At 38.3% G+C, this 25000-nt stretch overlaps 1 protein-coding gene across 1 annotated transcript in view; it reads left to right on the forward strand.

Annotated features, from left to right (window-relative positions):
* SLC5A9 (solute carrier family 5 member 9) overlaps positions 1 to 25000 on the forward strand; it is a 919403-nt gene that overhangs the window by 872276 nt on the left and 22127 nt on the right. The window contains exon 12 of the mRNA XM_044085977.1: positions 21723 to 21873. Coding sequence (XP_043941912.1) covers positions 21723 to 21873 — 151 coding nt within the window. The remainder of the gene's footprint in view (positions 1 to 21722; positions 21874 to 25000) is intronic.

The following is a 25000-nucleotide window of genomic DNA, read 5'->3' on the forward strand; positions in this document are numbered from 1 at the left end:
TAAATAATAAAAACAAGAATATTCAGAGAGATCACAGGGAAATGCTTAGAATAATACAGTAGAATAGTTCTGACATCAATATAGAAAAAAACTAGTCTAATATTCCTATTTCCTAACTATATATAAGAGCAAACACAGTTCTAAAATAAACACATATAGAGCAAAGCAGTGCTGGTGATGTTGGATGTTCTGAAGACAAATGCCAAATGCTCTGAGTCTCTCTGTCCTTAAATTGATTACACATCTTGCTGACTCATTTTAGATTACATCATTCTTCACAATTCTCTGGTTTCCCAGGTTAACAGATACGCTACATTTACATTGCTTTGATCTTGCACCTGGTGAGGAAATCACAGTAATTAAAGACATTATATATGTAAAATCTAGCAATTAACTCTGGTCTCAAAACAATAGAAAGAATCTGCTGGTTTAGATATCACAGCTCCGAGTTTGAGATCAAACATTTATACAAGGCTTGACTTATCAGCTTTCCTCCAGCAGAGTGCAATGTGGTTACATTTTTGAACTTCAACATCCAATACAATTTTCTTATTTAAGAGAACAAGCCTGTGGCTTATATTAATGTTTACAAATGACAGAATTATCTACAAAATTATATCTAGCTAGGCTGGCAGCCTTCACATATCTCCACAACAACTATAAAGGATCCAAATATAATTGATTAATTAAAAACAAGACTACTGTTGTAACTTGTCCAACGTCATAACAGCACTTTCGACAAAAAGCTTCTTCAGATCTGCCAAATAGAAACAATAAAACTGCACATAGTATACTGGTTTGGGTCCTGGGGGAAATTTAAAAAAAATAATAAACTGCTAATGTTGTGTTCATACTTTAACAGTGTGGTGTAAAACTGTTTAATATATTGTATTAATGGATGTGGACAATTGAGTGATTTAACCCACACTATCCTTCATCCCTAGAACATGCCAACAGAAGGGTGTGGTGCCTAGGATTATCGAGTTTGAGGTCTGTTATTAAACTAGGGAAAATGGAAGCATGGGTTTATAGGGAAGTGTCTGTGATTAGCTATAGACCAAACTCATAAATTATTATGGTTATGGGGATAAAAATCAAAGGATTTTGGGAGGTGAATCTGAAATGTCCTTATTTCACTTAAAAAATAACTGTAATGGCCAGCCTAGGAATGTAGAATGGGTCTACTTCAAAGGATCAAAGTTTCTGAACATCGAACCTCTGATCATTGAAGACCAGAGTAGTGAGTTTTAAAATACGGAACCTACTAACAAATATTCTAAAATGTGAAAACTTATTTCACGTTTTTGCAGGGAGGCAAGACCCCTGCACCCCCACACCCCCTACTACTTAAATATACCAACTCTAAGATTGCACTACAGTGAAGAGAATGGTAAAGTTCCCGTTCCACATTGTACAGTGATCTCCATTCACAAAGTTCAATATTTCAAAACTTCGATCATCTGGTCTTCACAAACTAGTGATTCAATGTTCGAAGTTTCGGTCCTTTGAAGGGGACCCATATAGAACTACAGTCATAATAGGAAAAAAAATAAGGGGGGGGGAGAGAAGTAAGGAGGGGGAGAAACAGATCGGGTGTGGTGATAAAGAAATAGTTCAATGAGGGCCATGGAAGCCATGCATGCAAAATGAAATAAGTTCGGAATAGCTTAAATTATTAGAGTGCAGTTAAGTACTATTACATCAGCTCAGAGGTAATTATGTGGTTGTCACAAGAAGAACAAAAAACAGAAAAATAGGAGAAGAGTTAATCTTTGCATGTATGTGTACATAGGAAAATAAAAGTTTTAATTTATCTTTGATATGTGTGTTGATGCTTTATTTTACTGCAAAATATACTTATTTCTTAACTATCTGGTTTATATTTCGTATATAATGATTCTAAATGTTAGCTGAGTATTCTGTATGTTGTATATGTACTACTGGTATTATTTCTTTTAGAGTTTTTCTCCTAGACCACTGTTGAAAAGGGGCTTGTTTGTCCAATTAATGACAACGACAAGCAGGAACCAAAAACAACAGACTTTAATCACTCTCCAGCGCTTCGGGAAAGCCTTCAAAGAGTTCAAACTACTACTACAGTATTTTATTTATTGTTTGTCCAATTAGACTTCCCCCGTAAACAAATGGAAATAAATAAATAAATAATCAGAAATGCATATTTCTAGATGTCTCTCTCTGGTCTATTGTGTATATAAGCTAAGTCATTTCCAGCACCAATGTCTTTGAATATTTTCAAATGACAAGCCCAGTTTCTTCCTTCATTTCTGTGTTCAGAATTCTAGTCTTTGAATTATCTTCAGGATCTCTTACTTTATCTGGTGAGTTCAATATAATATTGTCTCTAATCTGTCCCAATAATGCACTTATAGTTTTCATTTTCTTTGCCAGAATGTTATTATCATAATACTTTTAAACCTATTTTCATTCAGATACTTCATGCCCAATATTTAGTCACCACTCATATACTGATAACTTGACTAGAAGTTTCTTTTCAACTCTGAAACTTGCTGCATAGTAAAACATAAAGGAGCCTTTGCATGATCAGACAGAAAGACCGTTTGTCCTCAATATCCCAATGATCCTGGGAGGACAAGTGAGAAGGCATGGGGGAAGATAGGAAATGACCAGAGCACAACTTGGCATGGGCCCAGGAAAGAACCATCAGCCAGGGCAGGCAGTAGTAGAGGAAGAAGCATTCCCGGTCTGTTTGTGACGCCAATGAACACACCTCATAGGTCTTGTCAGAATGCATGTAAGTATGATTCAGGGTGATAGCATAACTAAGGAAGAGTGGCAGCAGACATTCAATATGAAGTATAGGCTATGAATGTATCTTAATAAGCTAGGGACACCGATATGGGATTTTACGTCCATATAGTGTACTACAGTTGCATACAATCAACATAAGGAGATAGGAGGTGTCAGAAGCTAGAGTAATCATTATTTTAAGTCCAGTAATAATCCAGTTAGCTATTTTAGTACCATGTACTACACTTTTGGGGGGACAGTTCTGTGGTTTGGGGAAAGATAGCCCAACAAAATGCAGATGTTCACTAACAAAGGCTTACATATCACCAGAATGAGTCAGGCAGGTAAAAACAGTACCTCCCGGTTTAATTTCTCCATGTGTTTTGGGTTTCTAATAATATGATGGGAATGGACCTTATTCCAAAGTCAGCATATGATTAAACTTCATGAAATTAGTACTGTTTCAGTCTTTGATGTTATCCAAGTGTGCTCTTGTCAGCACCGTCATGTTGCTCCTACTACTGTTGGAACTGTCCGGGTATCCATCCACATTGCCCTCATTTCCGCTTACAAATCCCAGTAATTTATGACTTTGTGTCTCTCTGTGCATAAGCTCTATAATAACTGGGTGCAACAATTTCAGTCATGACTGCAATTTTGTCTTTCTTCCTGGGCTACACTATCCAGTTTTCTCACATGTATTTTCTGATCTGTTGGTAATGGATGATCCAATAACATAGACACCTCATCATTCTTTATAATGCTTTATGATTTACGTTTCAAATGCTTCTTGATTACTTCTGCATTGTAGTGTTTGCACAATCCTCAGTAAACAGTCTTTCCACATTATTGTGCCTTTCAGTACACAGGCCCATGGCCATGAGTGCATCACACCCAGCACCATAATGTGCCAATGTTTTGTATTCTGTTTTTCAGAACCTGCATTTATCTATTTATCCCATGCTTTCAATGGACTTTGTAAAACAATGCATACATAGTCAACTATCCTGTGCAGACATAATTAGCCTTTCATCTTTTGGTTTCAGTTTGCCTCTCCTTAACTATTATTATGTCACATCTTGGTTAGCATGACATTGTTCCGGAAGATCTCAATACTTACCTCTATATTTGTGGACTCTACCCCCATTTTGTTCCTTCTTATCTGGTCCTTGTTCCTTATATTCTTTTTCTCTTTGGCACATTCAGTTGCTGAATGATTTTTGTATATTTCTGGTTTGACTTCCATTACCGTTTTCTTTTGAAATGCTTCTAAACTAAGCATAAATGTCATCTTAGACTTATTATTTTCATGTTTTCCAACTTTCCCTATGTTTGAATCTGATAAGGTTAGCAGATATGTATGCAGTCCCATGATTGCAGATCTATACATCTAGTCAATTTCAAGGAGGCCTATATCTCCTTCAGAACAAGGAATATACAGTCTTGGTGTACAATGCTTTTTATACATCATTTTCTTAATTTCATGCCCAATTAATTCAATACCTTTTGGTCGCCAATCAATTATCCCAAAACTGTAAGTCAGAACAGAAAAAGTAAATTGATTTATAGCTTGGACTTTGTTTTCACTATTAGTTTTAGTCTTCTGAAGTATTCCTTTCTGAGCTTTAGCCTATTTTGTTCATGTTTTATTGCCACCCCTTCATCTATGCCCAATTATACAATTCTTCCTCTAAAACGCGCACGCTGATTGGCCAGCCTAACCAGCGTGCCCGTTGTAAATCCTTCAATATACTAATGGAAAAAGGTCCGGTCGCCCGGACTTTTTCTGTTAGTATAAAACACTGTCTCGCTATGTTAAAAGAGTTTAACATAGCGACACAGGTTTAAAAAAAGCAACGCAGATCTCCGTTGCTTTTTTTAAAGCTGTCTCGCTATGTTAAACTCCTTTAACATAGCGACACAGTTAAAGCAACGGAGATCTTGCGATCTCCGTTGCTTTTTTAAACCTGTCTGCTATATTAAATGGGTTTAACATAGCGAGACAGCTTTAAAATAAGTAACGGAGATCTCCGTTGCTTATTTTAAAGCTGTCTCGCTATGTTAAACCCATTTAACATAGCGAACAGTAAAAGCAACGGAAATCTTGCATTCTCCGTTGCTTTGCCAACTCTGATGTACTGCGTAGGCATGCAGTACATCAGAACTGCCGCGGAATACCAGACAGCTGCGGAAGGGCAGCAAAGAGGCATTATACAATGCCATTATTTAAGAAAAGTAATTATTTCTTTTCTTAAATAATGTCATTATATAATAATAACCCACTTCTGGGTGTGGGTAATGTGGGATTTAACCACGGTTGTCTTTGTTTGGTCCCTCGGGCTTCACCCTCGGGACCAAACCACGCCAACCGTGGTTAAATCTCACATTACCCACACCCAGGCGTGGGTTATTGCTATAATATTTATGCCCTCCCTCCTGCTCAAGTTCCCTTATATAACATTTGTGTCCCAGTTATTTTCTTGGTGCTGCAGCTTTCCTTTTTTAAATGTTGTTTCTGGACATTTACCCAGATCAGATGGCCTTCTTATATCATCTGAGAAAGTTTTAACCATTTGTAAGTGTGCTTTCAGCTCCACGTCTGATGAACTATACAGTTTTACATCCTGCACAAAAAAGTTGATGAGATGTCTTTAAACAAGGTTGGCTTCTGGGTGTTAAAATGCAACCATAGAATAATTAATTAGGCAAACAGTTTAATGAGTTAAAGGCAAGACAAAACACTGGTGATAAGGAATAACAAAATATCTCACTTTGAATTTTTTATCCATTTTCATGGTTCATCTGCAAAGTAGTTTGCCACTGTTTCATAATCACTGCAATGTAATTGATCAATGTAAGGTATATCGTACATACCTGTAAGTTTTCTATTATCCATGAATGTGAGATGTTGTTAACTGCTTTTTGTAAACTATCCAAGCCATATTTAGATTGTTCCCCTTTCTACTATTATGGCCTTGTTTAGCAACAAATGATCCTTTGTTCCATACAACTTTCTTTTATTACTCTTTTGTTCTGTCACCATAATTGATTTTTTCTAAATGACTATAAACTCTGTCTACATCCATTCCAGTACATAATTTGTATATTGTTAGAAGGTAAGTTTTTAGTCTGTGTATCTTAGGACGGCTTGCAGTTTCACTCTTAAGGAGTATCATTTTTCCTGTTGTTAACCAGGTTGGTGTCTGTTCAGGATGTGCATATAAGTAATTCTTACTCAGGGTTAAATCTTTATCTAAGGATGTAAATACCTTTAGCCTGAAGTTAGGTTCTTTGTCTACCCAGTCAACATTGTATTTGGTACTTTTAAAAGTAAAGACATTTCCTCCCAGACTTGTTTGAGGATGAAGAGCAGTCAGATCCACACTGATGGCTAAGGCAATTTTTGATTTAAAAATAAAATTAGAACTGATGCATCCCTCTCACTTGGACTGATTCGCAGAAGGTTTTGGAACTAAAGTAACAGATGCTGCTAATAATGTTAGACATCTGAGTGTTTTGGTAGGTGCATTAAGCATGTGCACCAGTCTACTTGTTCCTGTGATTTGCCTTAGGATGAGCTATATTGCATCAGGGTAGGGTAAGGGATATGATTACGGTACAACAATTGCAGATGGATGCTAAAACAGTTAATAGCACTATTCTAAGTTGTAATCAAAATAGTTTGGAGTAGTTCTCGAGCTTGAGCCTTTGTGGAGTTTTTAATTGTGATACGTGAGTGTTTTGAGGTTTTCACTAGCATAAGGCAAGGCATGGCCACCTTCACTAAACTGGCATGGTAGGGGCTGATGGTAGGAAAAAAGACTGAAGTGTCAATTTGCTCTAACTCTAGAATTGGACATAAATGCAAGTATGTATAGGGAAAACTAGTTGTATATGAAGAATTACTCTTGATATTAGCATATGAATTGTTAAAACTGACCATTGCCACAGCTTCTTGTGTAAGATCCGTGCAAAACAGCAATTTTTATTCTTATTAAAAATAATAAAACAGGATTCAAGTTAGTATTTTCTTGTTTAAACCGCAGTTTATTAAGTGTAAACAGGAGATGGATGCTTCTGTCCTTCTCAGAGCTTCATCAGATCAGATCAGACCCCCCCACCCTCCATCCTTCCCTGGCTGATTCTCAAAAAAGAGGCTTGAGAACTTTGATCTAATTCACACCTGTCTTTCCCAGAAGGTGATCTGATGAAACATTTGATAGACAAAAAAGATGTTAGGGTTGAATATGCATCAATAGATTATGCTTTCACCATACTAGGGCAAGAGGGTTCACATGGATGACCATGTTTGACATTATATCTGCTTTTTGCTTGCTGCCAGTACACCCAAAGAACTCCCACCTGCTTTGAATGAAATGGGGGAAAATTTTACTTTGATAAGGTCATGTACATAGGCTGTGTGGTGGTTTGTGCCACATTTGAAAAATTCAGCATAACCTCGCACTGGATTTGGAAGACGAAGGAGAGTCTGTGCAGAGCTGAGCACTGTTAGACAATTTCTTGATCACAGAGTCATTGACGGAGGGTACTAAAATTGGCATGTAGTGATTTAAAGAAATGTGAATAATCCTAGAGGTACCCCTGGCTGCAGACAAGGAGGAGTGTCCAGCTAAGGTCACAAACATTTTGGGACTGGAGAGTGACATAAGAGATCAAACAGTTCTTCTACCAGGTGACAAACCGACCAAGTTGTGTGACATGATCCTGGAGTTAGGAAAAGAAAACAAGGATGAGAAACATCATAGAGGTTTTGGGGAGCTTCAACTTTGATTGCTTAGCAGTTGTCCCCAGCTGTACATTCAACAGTGCTCTTTTCAGATGCTCAAAAGGATTAAGTGAAAGACCCACTGTGTGAGGATAATTCAAGAGCTGAAGAAGGACCTGGGAGTATGGCTGGCATTCTTACGTAACTTCAACGACATTAAATTTAGGCAGGATGCCTGGGTATCAGACAAGGATATACTGATGTGTCTAGATCCACAGGCATCAAAGTATTCTTGGCAGGGAAGTGGTTTTCAGTCTCCTGGCTGGCAGAATGGGGGAATGAAGTTAGCAGAGGTATTGTGTTCCTCCAGATTATGCCCTTCTGGATTAGACTACACTCTGACAATCAGTGGATGTGGCATTAACCAAAAGGTATGTAAGATATAATCAAGTACACAGGGTTATCAGAAGGCTTGTTTTGTAAACTTTGTTATATAACATTTCTTTCATGACAGTCTGTGCACTGAACCGTAAAAATAACATTGCTGAATTCCTCTTCCAGCAGCTTGTTCACAAATACAGAACCCTAGTGCCCTGGCCACAGCCAACAAAGGTGAGACCATTCTGGAGGAAGTGTTGAGGGGTAGAGGATAACAGCACAGACATTGGTGAAGGAGTCATATGTGCCTTGTAATAGGGTGGCCTACACTCAGTCACTAAAATTGTTTGTTGATTTTCTAAAGAATTTACTACAGTCTGAGAGGAAGAGGAGGAAGATCCCAGGTCCGATAATGAAATACCTAGTTTCTAGATGGAAAAAGGGGGGTAAGCAACGTTACAGTCAGGGGTTGGGTGCTGAAGAGAGCAAGCCTCCCCAGTCTAACAAAGGATAGGGTGGTGGGGAGGATGTTCAAAGGGTGGGAACAGTCCAGGAGCAGGAACAAGGAGCCCAGAAACCCAGTGGGTAAAGCAGATGCTGCCCATGCTATTTAAGGGATTAAAGGCAACAGCAGACAACTGCAGGGACTTTGTGGCCTGGGATAGACTGTTCTTGGTTTTGTACCATAGAGCAGTCTGAACTGGGGAATTGATCCCTTGGTATCCCAGTCAACCCAGGGTAGGGGTTTGAGATGGGGTAGCCTCTCATTCAACAGATTCATTTGGTTTTGGTTCTCAAAGATGGATTAGAAAGGAAAGGGCCAGCAAGTCTCTATTAAAGCAGTAAGAAACAAGGCACTCTGCCCAGTCATTTGGATGATCACCTTGTGCACACTGTTGCAAGAAATGGGACCCAACTGGTTGGCATTCAAGACATGGGATGAATGCATCATTACAGGGTAGCAGGGACAGAACATGTCTGGATACACATGTCATTCTTTCAAGATTGGCAAACCTCTGACCTCGATGAAAAAGGGGCTTCCATAGATGTGATTAAAATCATGGGGAGATAGAATTAGACAGCCTTTCTTTCTTAGCTGCAGTATAGAAATTATTGGAATAGCCATCCACTAAGCTGTACTTAAAAAAGACAGGTAGTTGTTACATACACACACACACACACACACACACACACACACACACACACACACACACACACACACACAAAGAAATACAGACAGAGATGGCAGGGGATAGCTTGGGGCCAGTTACTGCCATTAGTGCTGCACTTACAACAGGAATTTGACCTTCCCATTACAACTGCAATACATCTGGGGGAAATGATCTAGATGTTATAAACAAGTGGAGAAGGATAGCCATGGTAGTGAGTGACATATTGACAATAACAGCCATCTATAGATGTGCATGATTTATATGGTCTGAGATGCTGGGCAGGTTAGCCTGATGTCAGGGGGTCACTGTGAGGCTGTCAGCCCAGCTAGCTGGAATTTCATAAATAATTCTGTGTCATTTGTGAAGATTAATATGATTTGTATGCTTGTCTTACAAATGTAAGAAAACTATATGTTATGTGAATATTAAACTACTAGTGCAGAAGTGTGTGTTGAACTGTATATTATGTACTGAGCTTAAAGAATATAACCACAGCGTGCCCTGCTGGAAACAAGCAGAAATGTGTATAAACTGTATGCCTGTGCAAATATGTTTTCACAGTAGAAGTTGGAACATACAGAGTTAACTTGCAAACTCTGAGAAAATAAGTGAAGAGTTTTATGATTGTGTTTATCTCATCTAGCAGACAGGATGTCTACAGCTAGTTCTTTCTCTTGTCTGGAAACAGAAATAATTACAGGTTTCCATGTAAAAGTGTTTAACTGTTTATGACTTCCAGTTCTAGGCAAACTTCTGAGAGAGAAGTATTTTGGCACAGGGGTGCTACATTTTAAGCTTCTGTTAGCCTGGGAACTGAAGGTAGATGACAAAGAGTGATGCCATCCAGATGACCCAGCAGCAATATGTTGTTATTAATTTAAGAACTATCTCTCAGAGAAAGTCTGTGCATTTTGTGTTTGATTTTGGACCTGGCAAGAACATCCACTCATCTGCATTTGCCTTGCTTATAGCAAGTACTCAATTACAGTAATCTCTCTTAGAGATAGATAGGAATATAGTAAGATTAGTTTAGATGTTTTCTCTATTTATGTGAGACTGTCCTGAAATGTTGTTTTAAAATATTTCCTGTGATTCTGAACTCTCTTTTCACTGTGAGTTGAGTACTCCAAGGTCTACAGGGAAAAAGTATATCCTAGTGGTAGTAGATTATGCTACCAGATACCCTGAAGCAGTGGCTCTGTCCTCCATTGAGGCTGAAAAGGTGGCAAATGCTTTGTTAGAGATTTTCTGCTGGGTAGGTTTCCCAAAAGAAATACTGAATGACAGAGGTACCAATTTCATATCAGATCTGCTGACTTGTCTGTGTAAGTACTGTGGGGTGAAGCACCTAAAGACCACCCCCTACCATCCCCAGACTGATGGTCTTGTTGAGAGGTTAAACGTTACATTCAAGATGATCCTATAGGCATTTGCAGACCATTTTAAGAGGGAGTGGGACAAATATTTGGCCCATCTGTTGTTTGCTTACAGAGAGGTTCCCCAGGAATCCACAGGGTTTTCACCCTTTGAGTTGTTGTATGGGCATTGGGTGAGGGGACCTCTAGATTTAATTTGAAATGAGTGGGAGGGTGTGTGTGATTCCCACAAGGAGTCTCTTGTGGCATATGTACTAAACCTCAGGGCAAGGCTCAGGGAAGACATGGGCTTGGCCCAGGAGAACCTGGCAGAAGCCTAACAGCAGAAAAAAGGTCTAGTATGACAGGAAGGCTTGACTTAGATAGTATGCTGTAGGGCAGCAGGTAATGGATCAAATTCCTGTTAGATGCAACAAGCTGAAGGCAGCTTGGGAGGGACCCTACCAGGTGTTAAGGAAGGTCAGTTATGTTAACTACATTGTAGAACTGCTAGGCAAGGCAGTGTCACAAATTGTACCATGTTAACATATTGAAACCTTATCATGATAGGGAGGCCTTTGTGCTGAGTATTTGCAGTGGATTGCAGGAGGAGTCTGAGGGAGATCAGGTGACTGATCTCCTCAGTGAGGCTCGGGCTGACACCTCAGTGGAAGGGGTAGCAATGTCCCAGCAGCTATTCCCTACTCAGATTCGAGAAATCCCAACAGTGTTACAAGAGTTTCAGGATGTGTTCACTGAGAAACCAGTGTGCACCCACCTGCTGCAGCACCATGTGGATACAGGACCCCAAAGGCTAATTAAGCAGGCCCCTTATAGGGTGACTGAGAGAGTCAACAGACTCTGAGGGAGGAGATACGGGAAATGTTGGAAATAGGAGTAATTCAGGAGTCCATCAGTCCCTAGGCTTCCCCACTGGTGCTGGTACCAAAAAAGGATGGTAGCACCAGGCTTTGAGTGGACTACAGGAAATTAAATAGTCATACATAGTCAGATGCTTATCCCCTGCCTAGGACAGATGAAGACCTAGAGCAGCTTGGTGGGGCTAAGTATCTTACCACCATTCATCTTACTAAGGGCTACTGGCAGGTGCCCTTGACTCCCAGTGCTAGAGAGAGGTCAGGCTTTGTGACTCATTTTGGCTTGTATGAGTTCACAAAGATGCCCTATGAGATGAAAAATGCCCCAGCGACTTTCCAGTGGCTGGTATATTGTATCCTAGCTGGAACAGGAGATTTTATCCTTGCTTACCTAGATGATATTGCCATCTACAGCCATTCCTGGCAAGAGCACCTTCAGCATGTCAGGGAGGTGCTGGCATACTACAGAGGGCAGGGTTGACCATTAAGCCCAGCAAATGTCAGGTGGGTATGTCAGAGGTCTCCCACCTGGGACATAGAGTGGGTAGTTGTAAGAGCAGGCCAGAACCTGCCAGAGTGGAAACCATTCAGGCATAGAAAAGCAGGTGAGGGCATTCTTAGGGACAGCAGGGTACTATAGAAAACTTCATCCCCAGTTATAGTACCATAGCTGCTCCCCTCACTGACCTGACAAGGAAAAACAGGCCAGATAAGGTAGTGTGGACCCCAGCACGTGATCAGGAATTCCAGAAGCTTAAGGGATCTTTGGGAGGACCCTCTGTGTTAACCAGTCCAGATTACAGCAAAGAATTGATGTGCAGGTGGATGCTTCAAACCATGAGGTGGGGACTGTACTTAGCCAGATTTCTTCAGAGAGAAAAGAGAGCCCAGTGGATTATCTCATGCATAGGCTCCAACACAGGGGGGAATACTATGCAGCTGTAGAAAAGGAATGTCTAGCCATAGTGTGGGCTCTGCAGAAACGTCAGCCTTATCTGTATGGAGGGAAATTCACTGTAGTTACAAACCAAAATCCCTTAACATGGCTGCATTGAGCCAGCCAGCAAAATGCCAAGTTAGTAAGGTCGAGCCTAGGGTTGCAAGCATATGATATGACAGTGCAGCACCGCAGTGGGGTTAGCAATGCCAACACAGACAGGCTCTCAAGACAGGGAATGAGGTAAGGAATTCCCAGATAGGTTCAACCCTGTCAAGCAACATTTCTCAAGGGTCACTTGAAAAATTAGCTTGAGTTTTCAAAGGGGGGAGGTGTGAAGCTGCCAGCCTAGCTAGCTGAAATTTTGTAAATAATTGTATGTCATTTGTGAATATTAATATGATTTATATGCTTGTCTTACAAATGTAAAAAATTATATGTTATGTGGATATTAAACTACTAGTGCAGAAGTGTGTGTTGAACTGTATGTTATGCACTGAACTTCATGAATGAAACCACAGTGTACTATGCTGGAAAAGAGCAGAAATATGTATAAACTATATGCCTGTGGAAATGTATATTTTCATAGTAGAAGTTGGAACATACAGAATTAACTTGCAAACTCTGAGAAAATAAGCAAAGAGTTTTAAATTGTGTTTATCTCAGCTAGGAGACAGGATGTCTACAGCAAGAAGTTCTTTCTATTGTCTGGAAACAGAAGTAATTACAGGTTTCCAATGTAAAAGTGTGTAACTGTTTTACGACTTCCAGTTCTAGGCAAACTTCTGAGAGAGAAGTATTTTTGACACAGAGGTGCTAAATTTTAAGTTTCTGTTAGCCTGGGAACTGAAGGCAGATGACAAAGAATGATGTCATCCAGCTGACCCAGCTTTAATGTGTTGTATTAATTTAAGAACTATGTCTCAGAGAAAGTCTGTGCATTTTGTGTTTGGTTCTGCAGCTGGCAAGAGCCTCTACTCATCTGCATTTGCCTTGCAAATAGTAAGTACTAGATTACAGTAATCTCTCTTAAAGATGGATAGGAATATAGTAAGATTAGTTTAGATGTTTTCTGTATTTATCTGAGACTGTCCTGCAATGTTGTTTTAAAATATTTCCTGTGATTCTGAACTCTATTGCCACTGTGTTGAGTTATTGAATATTGTCTTGTTCTTTTATTATTTAATTACTAAATATAGTTAAACCTTTTAATTGTGGCTGGTTTGTTTAGAGATACTTTAGCTCTTAGAGTACTTGCATATGTATTTGGTGACACTGTATAGACCACTCCTAAATAGCCTTCAAGTCTTGGTCACATTTACCATTTGGATTAATATTAACATTACACAGTAAGATTGAGCACCTTTTGGTATGGGCCTTAAAAGTAGATGATAATTAGTGGTTGATGGCAGCTGGTACTACCATTTAGCCTGGGCAGAAGGGGACATAGCTAGCAAACCTGTGCCAGCTTTCCCCAGGACTGTCTGTCTGTTTGTATATAAATCAAATCTCAAAGTGTATGTGTGTGTGTGTGTGTGTGTGTGTGTGTGTGTGTGTGGGGGTGTGTGTGTGTGTGTGTGTGTGTGTGCGTGTGCGTGTGCGTGTGTGTGTGTGTGTGTGTGTGAGTGTGCGTGTGCGTGAGTGTGTGTGTGCATGTGTGCGTGTGTGCGTGTGTGCGCATGTGCGTGTGTCCGTGTGTGTGTGTGTGTGTTTGTGTGTGTATGCATGAGTGTGTGTGTGTCAGCTACTTGGGCAGGGACATGAACCACTGGTTGGACAGAGAAGGTGCTGGAGTTTTGGCTTCACTACCTGGCTGAGATCCTAACCCTATAGTTGTGCAGTGGGGAGTCTTATTCGGGATCAGGAGAAAGAGGGAGAAACCAGCCCCTGAATGACTGTGATCTCTGTGTGCTCTTAAGGGAAATTGTACTATACTTTGGGATTGAGGCTGCTTGATTACTGGGCCAGCCCAAGGGCCTTACAGTCACCACTGATGCCATTGAAAGGATTAGAAGGCATATCAACATTAAGATAGCTAAAATACCCCCAAGGCTTGGCTTTCTCATTCTCAGGCATGAGGACCTAGAGGACTGGGACCTGGCCTGGATCAGGCTGGACTGAATATACCTGTCTGACCTGTGCCTGGACCTTTTCAACTTACATGTGGTTCCCCTGATTCAAGATCTTGCTAAGCAAGGTCAAGAAGCAGGAAGCTAACTTGAAGCATGGGAGGAGAACAGGCAGCCAGTCTGGGCCCACTGCCTACTGGGTGAGGGTTTGGGGCTGGGGGACTGGGGAATCCTCCCATCTTTCTTTCTTACCACCTGAAAACATACTCCTGGCATTGCAAGGACCAGCCTGGATAGAAGCCAGCTAGAAGAGATTGCCAAGCAACCTGCTGGTTGACAAGTCATGAGAGCAGGGTCAGCAAAGCTGGTGCCAAGGTGAGTGAACAAACCAGGAGCAAGGAGATCTGACAAGGTTTGCATGGCTATAGTGCATAGGCAGTTGACCCCTGGGTTCCAGGCAAGTCCAGTACAAGCATAGTAAATAAAACTGGTTTGCAAAGTGATTGGGATTTACACGATCATGTCTTTATATTATTTGAAAATCTCTCTCTCTCTCTCTGTATATCTATCTATATATATATATATATATATATTTTTTATATATATATATATATATATATATATATATATATATATATATATATATGGATCTACTTCACAATGCCGAAATTTCAGAATGTCAATAACCATATGGCCGACACCATATGACCGACATCCGAAATCTCGACATAGTAAGTAGACCATATAAAAGGAAAATAAAATTTCCTTTCAACTGCTAGCAGGGGGACTCCGCCCCCCTGCACCCCACTTAAATTTAATATACCAACTCCGAGATCGCACTACAGTGCGGAATGGAAATCTTTCCATTCCGCACTATAGTGAGATGCCGGTTCTGCATTGTCGGCATTCCGGACAGCATTCTGGAGTGTCGGCAATGTCAGGTAGACCTAGCTATATATATATGTATATATTGTCATGAACTGGGGTCATGATATCTAAACTATGGTGTGATCACTTCTATCTCCACTCATCTTCCTTTATTTGCCCACCTGCAGTCAAAAACTAGAGCTTTCTGTATGTTCTGCTTATCAGTAAAGTTCTCAGTTTGTTAATCAGTGTGACTGACAGTGAGTTATTTCAAAAGACATTCCTCTGGAGTTACCAATGAGAACAGGCAGTTGTGCCTACCTAGTACACCTGGTTAACAAGATTATTATTGCTAGGGCAGGGTTATTTTTTTTTCGCTCTTCACTTGAAGAGTTAAGGGAGTGGAGCACTAGTTCATCTGACCGGCAAAGGCACTAGTTGAGCCTGCTATGCATCTGGTTAACAAATGTGTAAAGAAAATATCTCCTGGAACATTCTTTGTACCTAAATTTCATATAATTTCTAAATCTTCTAAAAAAATACACCACATTTGTTTTACTCCTTAGATCAATAAAATTAATCCAGAGCAATGATAATATTAATTTTGGATTTTGTGTAGAATACTCTGTAGCAGCTGAAACCAGTTAATCTGTTTGGCACTATGGATGCTTTGCAATTGTCCCTGCATTAAAAGAAATGTGGAAAATCATTCATAGCATGTTATTTGCTCATTTTTTGTGGTGCCAGTTACCCACACAACAGTAATATTTAGTTTTTCGCTTTCAGTATTATAATGCTAGTTTACAAAGAACTAGAATAAGTTAGCAGATACGATATACTTTAGCCAATCAGTTTGCCTGTAGCATGTTTCCTTTTGTTGGTCAATCTGCTAACATTAGACATTCCATCACTATAATAGTTTTTGTTCTTCCCCATACCATTTAAATTAATGGCCTTTTCATATTGCAACATATACGGTAGAGTGTAGTGAAATCATCATTTATTTTGTTTTCAAATGAAAATAGAACTATGTATTTTCTTGATGATTTATGAGTAAACTTACATGCAGTCTGAAAGAAAGTACAGATACCAGGATGCTGAGCAAATCAGAATTAAAACTAATAATGTCAGTGCCAGATATTTTGCTTTACTTCTGTAGATTGTAGTGTAGCATAACAAAATATAAACTAACAATATGTTTTGTGTGTGTGTGTGTGTGTGTGTGTGTGTGTGTGTGTGTGTGTGTGTGTACATGTGCGTGTATGAGTGCTCACATGCATGTGCATAGGTGTGTATGAGGCAGACAGTGACTGATAAAGAGAGGAACTCCAAGGTTAAGCACAGATGGTTAAGGATTTAAACTAATACAAAGTACAGTTTGATTCTGACCTCTGGTTATTGGCTAGGCTTGTAATAGTCTACAGAATGACATCTTAATATTTTATACCTATGAAAAACTCTGTATGAATGTATAAATTATAAGAAATTGCTACTTGATGCAATGACCCTATGAAAATGGTTACCAATACTAATCCAAAAACAAAATCATAGCATGTTAACCAGCTGATGGCATGCAGAGAATCTCAAATTAGAGCTATTTTAACTTGTATTTCCCATTAATTATTTCACCTTTACATCATTCATTAACTCGTTGCAAGGGTGTAGTCGTCAGGAAAACAAAAGAGTTCCTGTGTATCCTGTAAGAGAAGAGTACACTCATCTTTACAGGAGACTTCCCCATACTCTTGAAATGAGTATGCTCATCATTGTTTTCAAAGTCTGTTTTCTGAAGTCCTGGTAAAGATATATACATCACACTAAGGCATGTATAAGCTGACATGATTTGCTATGTATGACAGTGAAAAGGCCAGCAAGGGATATCTAGAGCTGGAGATATTGAGTGTTTACAAGAAATTATGAAAATGTAGAATATAATTTCCATGTTTTTATTACTAATACAAAAATAGAATGTGCTACTGTCATGTTGGGATGGTGTATTCAAGAAGTGGGAGCCTGTAAAAAATAACATTTTATTTTATTTATTTATCATTTGTTTACTGGAATGGTCTATATGGGTCAGAAGAACTAATTTTCAGCGGAGGCCCAGGGAGGAAAGCACCAACAGTACAAGCAGCAATATATAAAATAGGAGAAAAATTATTACAGATACATATGAAGACACGCAATTCAGCATATAAACATTGACACAGGAAAATAAGCACATTTGCATATAACGTTGGGTAATTTGAAGAGATTCTGAGATATAAATGCTCTTTTGAGAAAGCATTTATGGCTATCACTTATATTTTCATTACTGCACTAATTTCATAAAAGCGGTGTGTCTTACAGATAAACAAATGTTGCCATCTTATATAAATGCTTTCATTGGTACTTGCTATCTTAACACAAGCAGATTTGTAGATTAAAGTTGTTTTGAAATGTTGTGAAATTTTTATATACATAATTCGTATTGATTTGGCAATATCACAGCGGTACGCTATCCCCTTTTGTTATATATCATTGGAAAACTGTTGAACAGGCGAACGTTTTCTTCACAGATATCTTGGATCTAACAGTTTGACCGCAACACTAGCTTTTTTTTTGCAAACAAGACAGTTTTTCTTTAATAAATATGCAGTATAAAATAAGCTTTTACAGTCAGACATTTGGTACCAACACCAGTGTATAGCAAAGAGATATCATATTTTACATTTGTTGTAACACACATTTGTCAAATATTATAAATCTAATGAAGTGAGTTTCAGTAGCAGATTTTGGAGAAAAGTTCTTAGGAAGCAAGTGGTTTCTTCGCATTGAAGTTCTCAGGAAGCAAATACGTTAATTAGCCTCCTGCTGTTTAGGATTAAATGAGTTAAGCATTTTTGCAAGAAACCAGTACTTGTTCCTCATGTTTTTTTTGTGTGTGTGTTTTTTGTTTTCTCTCTACAGTAGATCAAAAAAGGTACTCAGCCATAAAGGGAAATTGATTCTGAAGAAGCCAAAAGGAAAACAAATATATAGACCTACTAACTTCTTTAGAAATTAGTAATGGAGGGGTTCTAAATTCATTTTATTTTCCTAGTACAGCCTTCAGTAGTTGTCATGGGGTCTAGCATTAACATGAATCTGCTGATATTCATTTATTGTTCCAAAACACAGGTGCTAAAATCAGGCACGTTCAAATACTGTGTTCAGAAATGCAGCTTTCCTCCCAATTTACCAAAGAAAAGCCAAATGTTCAATTTTTGTGCAAAAAGAAAAAAAAAGTTTTCCTTTTCTCCATGTAATAGTGACCTTGTGACCTCAGATGTAATCATATTAAGTGTGGTGTGTGTGTGTGTGTGTGTGTGTGTGTGTGTGTGTGTGTGTGTGTGTGTGTGTGTGTGTGTGTGTGTGTGTGTGTGTGTGTGTGAGTAACATAGTTCTCCACACTGTGAAGTACAGTATGAAATACAAATTTTGGACATATATCTGTAGTCCTGTGAGTATAATTTTGTGAATTCCAAGTGCAATATTCACTACTGGGGATATTCTTATTTACCAAAGACAGCAAAGTTTATCCCTTGGATTCAGATAGAATATCACTGCTGGCACAAAGAGCTGTGGTCTAAAATGTCTGTTTGTGCGACTGCAGAAAATGCGATTCAGATATACATTAGCTACAAAGAGGAAAGAAGTCATTATCAGCTAATTTGCATGACTATAAATTGTATGTTCTTACTGCTAGTGTTAATCAACACTTTGCATGAGATTCTCTGTTCTCTTGGATTTTCTATCTTTTTTCTTTCCCGGCTTGATGGCAGTCTGCATTTTGAGTGCTGCCATTTCAATAGGGAGCCATGAGGAAAGAATATGGGACACTGAGCATAATGCAAGATATTTTAACACTGCAAATAAAAATAATCATTTTACATAGTATTTTTCATTTAACTAAAATAAGTGAAAAATCAATTAAAGCTTAAAATGAATACATTCATTGGAAATGCACCATTAGCAAAGCATTTACATTCTAAAGTTGTAATAGAAGCTGCTGTGCATTAAAACCTCATGGATATATGCAGATTAAAAAGAAGAGAAAGAGTAGTGTCATAGTTTACTTAATGAATGTTTTTCAAACGTTATTGAACACTGAAGTTAAAATTAACAGTGTACAGTAAGGCTGTACTAGAACTAATATTACCCAGTTACAACGGGTCTATATCAGCTTATCAAAAGCTGATAAGAGCAAATGCTCTTTGATCGAACCCTAAATATCGAACAACCTAAATAGCGAAAACACGGAACAGCGATTTTTTTCCCAGGGAAAAAAAATCACTGGGGCGTTGTCAGGAGTTTGCCATTTCCTCCACTATGGTGTGATCTCGGAGTTGGTATATTTAAGTAGGGGGTGTGGGGGTGAAGCCCCCCACTTTATGTTGTGTTTTCATTTGTTTGGGGTTTTTTTTTTTTTGATTGTTTTTTGCGGAACAGTGATTTTTTTCCCTGGTAAAAAAATCGTTGTTCCGTGTCTTTGCTATTTAGGTTGTTCAACCTTTAGGGGTTGATCAAAGAGCATTTGCTCTTATCAGCTTTTGATAAGCTGATATAGACCCGTTACAGCTAGCCCCATAATAAGCATTTCCTTTCCAAGTAAATATCTGTACACGGGCACCAATTAGTTGCCTATTACATGAATATCCAAATTTTAACATAGTCCTTTTCTTAAAAGAACATACAAGACAGCCAAAACCAGAACTAGAAAAAACAGAACCTTCACTGCAAGATGTACTCTTACTTTACGAAGGCTGTGACAGATCTCTTGACTTGGTTTTCTGGGGTGGCTGTTGAACTTCCAAGTACCACAAGTGCAAGCCTCACAAGGGCAAGAGTGAGAGAGGTAAAGCAAAGTGTCTGAGGTTTTGGTCCTTCACAGTATTCTAAGGTAAAGTGATTATGAAGTGAGTGTGTGTGTATATATATATATATATATATATATATATATATATATATATATATATATGGGTCCTCTTCAAAACATCTAAAACCCATGACATCTAATTTCATAACATTAAGACCAGAACATCTAAAACCCATAACACTGAATTTCATAACATCTAACAGTACAAATCACATGAAAATAACACCCCCTCCCACATATAATGACATATAATGACACCAAACTACCAAACACTTTTTACTATGTTTCTGCAGGGGGGCTTGATACAGTGGGGATAGGAAATTTACTTTTTCCAACTGTAGTGTAATCTTGCAGTTGGTATATTTAATTTATGGGGGGTGGAGCCCCCCATATGAGGGGTGCAGGGGGGCTTGCCCCCCTGCAGAAATGTAATAAAAGGTATGTTTGGTAGTTTGGTGTCGTTATATGTGGAGGGGGTGTTATTTTCTTGTGATTTGTAGTGTTAGATGTTATGAAATTCAATGTTATGGGTTTTAGATGTTTCAAAGTAGACCCATATATATATATATATATATATATATATATATATATATATATATATATATATATACACACACACACACACACACACACACACACACACACACACATATAAACAGTGGTGTAGAGGTGCAGAGTGCAACTCCCCCTACAACAATTGTTTAATAGTATTATAGCAGAATTTGTTATTCACTATATTCCTTAGGTATTCCTACTTTAATTTTTACATATGTTGGATTCACAAATACAAATGAAGCATGTTTAATCAAATATGTGATCAGTGAAGTTTTTTTTTTAATTTACACAAATGTTTACTGATCATTTTTGATGAATATTCATTTGGTTAAATAAATATGATAATTTACAAATTGTTTAATGACACAGTTTGTAAACTCTTCAAATACCTTTAATATTATATTTCATACTGCACTGTAGCTGAAGCTAAAATTTATTTTGTGAAATAATGTTTTTGATATCTTATTTTTCTCTTGCTTTCCAATGTTTTCTCTATGCCCACACCTGGACAGTAGTGTCATGTTACTTACTGGCCAGGAATTTGCCTAAGTAGCAAAGCATTCTAGGTAAACAGTTCTTCAGATGTGAGAATGTGGATTTGTGATGTGGTTCCAGTTCTCATACAATGTCAAATTACAAAGGTTTACTTGCAATACCTAGCTGACAATATATCTCTACAGGGAGTATGGGTCTCCTATGGCTGCACGTGGAAAAAAAGTACAATAATATGCCACTATATCTAATATTTATTTTAATTCCATATTTCACTTCCTGTGATGTCATATAGAGTAGGCTACAATTTTAATAATATTGGAGGCATAAACTTTAAAATCAAAATAGAGTAACCAAAAAAATCTACTTTTTATACCAGAAATAGTAACTAAGGGCTAATTTACACATCTTTGAGGTTTCTGATCTAATTTGTTGTGCCGTTAGAGTGATTAAAAGTATCTGATCCTTTCAATTCACTGTAACAGCAGTAATGACTGATTAGTTACCGGTTGTGATTTATGAAAGCAACAGTATATTATTCCTAATATGTAGTTATGTTACAAATGTTTCTTATTTTGAATTTGAGATGTTAATTTTGGTATAACTATATATATATGCATTTTAAAGCTTATCCATATGACATGGTGGACCCGACACAGCAAAGAACGTCAAGAAGAGTTTAAAGATCCCTGGAACCTGCCAACAACAGAAGCTTCTGTATCTACAACTGAAGATGTAGAGTTTTCTACAAAAGAAGAAGATGACCCTGGAAAAACAGGTAATAATTAATAAGTGGGGAAATTATAGTTTGCAGATTCAATGGAAATGCCTGAAAAGAGGATTAAAATATATTAGGCAATTTTTTCATTGGGTTGTCACAGTGACAAGTGATAAAGGGGAGACAGAACTTGATGTGGCCATTCAGGAGCCAATACTCCAATAAACATCAGGAGGAAAGTGGACAGGCAGGGGCATTCAGACATCTGACAGGGACAGAACAGTGGGTTTTGCTTGCAGTTAGCGTATAGGAAGCATGGGAAATGAATAGAGAGATGCAGCACTCAGCCAGATGGGAAGGACAGAACAGTATGATGTGCTTGTAGGAAAAGCAAAACAGGAGTGGGAAATAGATCAACTGTAGCACAAGAAGAGAGTAAGGTAACCAGTAAATGAGTACAGGCAGTGAAGAAATTTAATGGTGAAAAGTTGAAGAAGAAGCAGAAGAAAATACAGATATGAGGGACAGAGGCATGGAGCAGGAAGAGAAGAAGATGAGAGTGTGAGTACAAACAGGAGGGCTTTGGTGATTTTAGATTCAGTCACATTAGGGGTTAAGAGTGTTCATAACAAAGACAGGGAGAGTGGGTCGCAGTGAACCTCCCCACAAGGCTTATCCATAGTAAGAGATGGGAAGAAATGACCAAGATAGTCACTAAGGGGGATGTAACAACACATATGATGGAGCATGTACACACTAGCAACCTGCTGGAGGAGATAGCTGAGGTGTTAACAAGTTGTGCCACAGAGGTGGCAGAGTAATGCCAAAACAGGGGTTTGAGGTAGCAAGCAAAGAAGTTTCACCTGTTCCAGGAGAGGAATATGGAATATAATGACTGGCTGTGGCAGCGTTTAGAGATTGGGACAAGGAGGAATGAGAGACCTGGCAGGAAGGAAAGCTTTTAACCCATAAAATTCACTGCTACAGGGTTGGAATGGTATACCTTTTAAACTAGGATGCCTGGTTGACAGGGTACCACAAAAGTAAAAGAGAAATTATACAGGATGAAATAAATACAAATAAGATAGCAAAGGAAGAAACAAAGTGACATGGAGCATGCCTGGGTAGAAAAACTATGCAGAGAAAGAACTCTGGGAAGAAAGGCAGAGCTGCTGTAAATAGTGATGCAGAAAAAAGGAATGAACACTGATGGTATCACAGAAACATGGAATGGTGATAAGGTAGGTAGGATATGCAGGTGCCTATGTATTGTTTGCTCAGGAATGACTTAAAAGGGAGGAAAGGAGGAGTAACAATATTTATAAAGGATGGCATCAAGTGCAAAGGCAGAGATGAAGAAAAGATTACTTTCAGGGGCAAGGCAGCAGTCTATGTCGAACCTATTGTAAACACCCTGATAATTAAGGCAGAGAAAGAAATAACTGATAGAGAGCATCAGGCTTCAAGTGCATCGATGGAGGAGAAGAAGAAGAAGAAGAAACTGGAAGAGAAACTACAGCATGAGGTAGGACGAAGATCACTTTACTCATGGGTAATCTGAATCTGCCTGTAAGACACTGGGATTTTCTGAACTCCAGGATAGCCAGGGAGCAACAACTGAAAGAGAACTTGAACCATAAGGGGAATAGCCAACTGTAGCAAGACTGTACCAAAAAGGCAAGAACTCCTGATGTGGTCCTAAACAAGACTAGCATCATTGATGTCCAGGTGAAGTTACTCATGGCAGCAGTGATCATGCCACTGTTTAATTTAAAGTAGAGGTATAGCCACTCAGATTATAGTCTAACATTTTAGTGGAATTGATTATGCTGAAATGATGATCGGATCAGTGATGAGTTAGACATCTGGAGGCAAAATGACTCAGCAAACAAGCTTTGGGAATGGAGTATTCATGTACAAGAAAGAAACAATAGGGTAAAAAGATCATAAGATCAATGTAGCTACATAAGTATAGGAGTCTAGCAATTAGGCCAAAAGAAAAGAGATGCAAGAGATGGAATGGAAAAGAAGGGTAGGATGATGAAGAAGCAAAATATAAAGAGGGAAGCAAAAAAAGTAGTTTGGCAGTTGGCGTAGAGTATTAAGGGTATAGGCTGACAACAGGCTGCTTCCTACAGAACAGGGTTTGAGTCCTTTGGCTTCTATTTGCCTACTGTTGGACTTTAAACAAATTATTTGATCACATATTACTCTGGGAAATTTGTTAGGCTAGTCAATGGTCTTATGGACTACATTCCTAGTAACTACCTATGAACCTAAGGGCAACAAAGGAAATGAATGCAGCAAACAAGCAAGAGGAAAGGGACTTGTCCAGAGCATTTTCTGAAAAATCAACTTAAACAACAAAAGATAAACAAATGCAAATATACCGTGTAAATAATGAAATCTATTAAAACTGTACAAATAGCAAAGTTATCAGCGAGAAGTATTCTTTACAGTGTTAATAGTCATTTCATCCACAGTCTTTCCGTAAGTACAAGAATATATTGCAAGTAAACCCAGAATTATATTTTTGCTGAACTTTCACAGTAAATTGTTGTATCTTGCAAATTGTACAACCTAGACATATATTGCTAGAGTACTTTTATTAACCAGACATGAGCTTTCACATGAGAGCATGAAATTCCTCTCTGAGTACATGGTTATTGAGATAGTTACAGAAAAATATGTTAAACTGCATAATTGGCGATATAAATAACATTGGATATCTCTCAAGATGTACAACTTACAGTGCAAATATTAAGACAGTTTTCTTCAGCAATGTCTAAGGTTTCTGCTCTGTGCAGTAATTTGAAAGTCACTTAGTTGAAAAATGTATTAAGAATATATGGAATTATTGTTTATTTTCATAATTACTTACAACTAGCAACATTTCCAGTATGGTATGATATAAACCAACATTTTCAGTGAATTCTTCTGTTTCTCACATTGATGTTTCACAACATACACCTCAATAACATGTATGTCTCTCAGTTATGAAACTATGAACATAAATATGAAAATATTAGTAATAAGTGGCAAACAGTGATTGATTTCTCCACTGCAGGACATCCTAGATTTACAATCTTAATGTTATTTTGTAAATAAATCTTTGCCATTTTTAATTCTACTTATCATCATCTGGTAAGTCACTTAGTTAAACAAGCCAGACACAAAATAAGATCTG

This window comes from Protopterus annectens, chromosome 10.part0 (assembly GCF_019279795.1).
Source record: "Protopterus annectens isolate FY-2018-M chromosome 10.part0, PAN1.0, whole genome shotgun sequence".
In the NCBI taxonomy this organism is placed as follows: Eukaryota; Metazoa; Chordata; order Ceratodontiformes; family Protopteridae; genus Protopterus; species Protopterus annectens.